The sequence below is a fragment of the Perkinsus marinus genome (genome assembly GCF_000006405.1).
Source record: "Perkinsus marinus ATCC 50983 genomic scaffold scf_1104296936976, whole genome shotgun sequence".
NCBI classification, from domain to species: domain Eukaryota; phylum Perkinsozoa; order Perkinsida; family Perkinsidae; genus Perkinsus; species Perkinsus marinus.
The window spans coordinates 49333-53212 of NW_003213971.1; the positions used below are offsets into that span (position 1 = coordinate 49333).

General features: G+C 44.4%; 1 protein-coding gene across 1 annotated transcript; it reads right to left on the minus strand.

The window, feature by feature from the left end:
* Positions 1 to 1043: 1043 nt before the first annotated feature.
* Positions 1044 to 3176, minus strand: Pmar_PMAR001358 (conserved hypothetical protein). The gene is made up of 6 exons (XM_002783467.1): positions 2908 to 3176; positions 2790 to 2858; positions 2662 to 2739; positions 2490 to 2604; positions 2310 to 2437; positions 1044 to 2261 (listed from the first exon to the last, which is right to left on the minus strand). Exons 1-6 carry the CDS (start codon positions 3169 to 3171, stop codon positions 2055 to 2057), a joined length of 861 nt encoding a protein of 286 aa, XP_002783513.1. The 5' UTR covers positions 3172 to 3176; the 3' UTR covers positions 1044 to 2054.
* Between the last annotated feature and the right edge of the window lie 704 nt (positions 3177 to 3880).

Sequence of the window (3880 nt, forward strand, 5' to 3'; positions counted from 1 at the left end):
GAACAGTAAGGGTATATAGTGTATAACCTATACTACTGAACTATGAATAATAATAATATAGATAATCAACTCCCCGCTACACATATTTCTATATCAACGAACCAACAAAAAAGGGAATATAATACTACAGTACTACTCTATAAATCTATACATCGAGGTATTGATATTGATATGAATCCCTTCTCATAAGAACAAGCCAACAAGTAAGATAGGAAAGCGAATTACTCAATCTCTAGCTTACCACAACAAGACGAAGATGATCTTCGCTGTCCCACACACCCACACACAAAATGCTATCATAGGCTGTCTATCACACAATACGGCCGTATGAATATAGGGGCCACTATGCCAGCAGACTAAATAATCCAGAAATCAATTTGCCCAGTAGGGGGGCAGCTATGCCAGCGGACTAGACTATTCAGAAACCTGATTCCCGAATACGGGACTGCTATGCCCGCGAACTACACCATCCAGAAATCTAATCGCCGAATACGGGGGCCGCTATGCCAGAGGACTACATCATTCAGAAATCTAATCGCCGAATACGGGGGCCGCTATGCCAGAGGACTACATCATTCAGAAATCTAATCGCCGAATACGGGGGCCGCTATGCCAGAGGACTACATCACTCAGAAATCTAATCGCCGAATACGGGGGCCGCTATGCCAGAGGACTACACCAAATCATATAATCGAACAAAGTAGTCAGTTAAGCGACGCGATCAAAATAAGGGTTAAAATTTCGCAAGAGTAAGAAGACGATTTCATAACTGAGAAAGCCAATTTCGCCCATAATAACATCAATTTCGACGGGATAACCGCATGGGGAATTAGCCTAGAAATTAATGATTTGGAAAGTTATCCGAGCTCGCAACTACAGCTGCCAGTGAAAGACGAAATAATGCTATCACACATAAGTTGTCTGTTCCACCGTATAAAGCTTCTACTAGTGGACAAGCATGAAACATGCGTCGAGGAACCACAGGATGAAATTACTACAATCCCCCCGAATCCCCAACCGGAGCAACACAAAACACTGTTATCGCCCAATTTTCGCTCAATCACAGATCACTGAGCTACAACAAATATTCTACACAGGACTTACTACGAATGGACAGCACCCGATAGTGATGTATGGAGGGTGCGCTGCCAGTAAAGCAAGTTGAGATTGTCAACAGTAGCACAGTCGTCCCCGTGAGTCACCTGAAACGCTGTGTAAAGGTGAAGATAAATAATAACAGAATGCTGTGGATCGTCTAACCGTCACAATTTTTCGTAGAACAAGAGTATAAACGTCAGAAAATACCTTGTCTACAGAGATAAATAGCAACAGCCAGAGGAGCGACGGTCCATCATCTTCGAACCGTTTGATCGCGGATCTCCACGAGCCGATTAACCTGCCCTATAGGAAATCGACTACAATGGAAGTAGCAGTAAGAACCATAGGTCGCTTACTACCGCGATCACTCGCTCATGCTAGCAACTTATTACCACGTATATAAAAAGAGGTTAAGAATATGACTCATGCCACAACGTAGCAACGAGCATGGTTCAACAAAGACGCTTCTCGAGATGCAGTGAATTATGTACTGTTGTGAATGCCGAGATAAAACGTCCGAATGGGAGAGGAGAAGGAGCGATTATATTAACTGTATAGCAAGTAGATTATCGCTGACTCTGTGAAAAACCATCATATGCACGTACAACGTGGATGATGAGCTCTGGCCACTCCTGGTGAACCTTTCTCTATACATAGAGCTAATTGCGCGAGCTCACGCAGCTCTATCGTAGATATCAGATAATGATCAAAAAGAACAGCTAAAGACGACTGAGACTCCAGCAAAGCCGACCAAGGTACTTATGATGATACAAAACATCGGTAGCACCTGTGGCCTTGCGGAATGCAAATACGAGTCTCGGTAATGACAAGTTGATAGAATACAGACTTCCCGTGCAAGCTTACGACCGCCGCCCTCACTCTGATGAAAACATCGTTAAAATTGCGAGGGGGCAGGTCAGCGATACGAGCACGAATTGGATACATTCTTTTCGAAATCAGGGATCCAATAGCAAGTAGGCGGCGCTTGAGACAGTAGAGTTAGAATCGACACTGATGTAGTCAGGCACGTCAGTGTCGGCCACACTATAATATTCAGAAGCACCGTAAGGCTTGACGTCATCGTAATACTCAACTTCCTCGCTTTTAGAGGAGTACGGAGTGCGGTAGATCACCCAAATAACGAGTTGAGCCAGGCAAAGGATCTGAGGCAAAAGACATCATTAATGAATAACATAAGTAAAGCATCCTACCGAACCAGTGCCATTCGGAATCCACACATGGAAGTCCCCAGAACCCAGACCATAGCCGAACCATACCAGAGCGGCCAAGAAGCCTGTGAACGAATATAGTGGGGGCATACACGATGAATCCCTGGTCTCTGAAAAAATTCAAATCGCCAAATACTGATACCAAAAACTGCTCAACTTTACTTATAATAGTTGGAACAACTGCCAACGGTGACGCATACATGGTGATGCTGACTAGGACGCAGCAGTTGCCAAGAAAACTTGCAACGGATGTCGCAAACAAAACGGCAACACTAATCTGAAGAAAAACAACGCCGCATGGAATCGAACCTGCGACCATCTCCATTCAGCCTACCACTGCGCCATAGCACAATAACACACTCATGTACTTCACCATAGTCTGCTTCTTGCAATCTGTGTAACGCAAGAAGACCTAATAAATACCAACATCACCACAACCCAAGCACTTCTGTCGAATCTTACAGACATATAAACGACCATGAAACCCAACGCTACCGCATTGATGCCGAGTATTGCCATCCTCCCAGGTACCTAACATTGACAAAAACTCATCACAAAACCTCGAGTCTCTTCTCCATACCATAAGAGCATATGTAATCCAAAGTAATGATAATAGGGATGTCGTGCAGTAGGGCATCGCCGACAGTTTTCCCGTACTCTTCCTCCTCGACACTTCAACCAATGTCGGTATGCAAGACAAGTATTGTATCACCGAGAGAACCGATCCGACCGTGCCAAGTATAGGCGCTATTGATCCCAACAACTCATGCAGGGATAAACCTCCCGCAACACCATAGGTATCATTAGCAACGCTAAAGGCAGCAGCCGCTGAGGCGGCCTCCATTGACGAAAAACCAAAAAGGTTTTAATAAAAACCTGAGCAAATCTCCTACAGCACGCCTCCTTACCACAGAAATTAACATAACACCAAGTACAAGTTCGTAAAGAAAAAGCGGACGACATCGAAGAAAACTACTAGAAGCCTAGCTCACCTGAAAACACGCTACCACAACACAACAAATTGTCCCCCAAGTGGCCCTATTAAAAAACCCAAGTCTTCGCACTCGTGAGAAGCACACAAACAATCAACACTGGTACAGTCGTAGCAAACAATAAGTCGCTTGAAGCACTTCCTCACAGACACACTAGCAACCTCACTAACCTCAACGTAACATCATTCACCAAGTTTGCTATACTCATTCACAGGTGGACGAGTTTCTCTCGGAAGTTTCAGATTACGATAAGCCGCCCAAATCGACAACTGTACAACACCAAGTACCTGACAGTAAATAGCAGTCACGACAAATCTACAAGTAAAAACATAAAATCTACAGCATCTCTCAAGACTAAAATGAAAATAACCAATACCACTATCACTGACCAGAACCCAGTAAAATGAATCGGCTTAGACGTTCAGAGTATACTACAACGACCAAGCATAGCATAGACACTAGACGCCCCCCTCGGGAGAGACCAAGAAGGATTAGTCCCAACCACCGCTACCATTCCAGCTGCATTAGGAATCATAACATGAGAGTCACCAGACGTGAAGC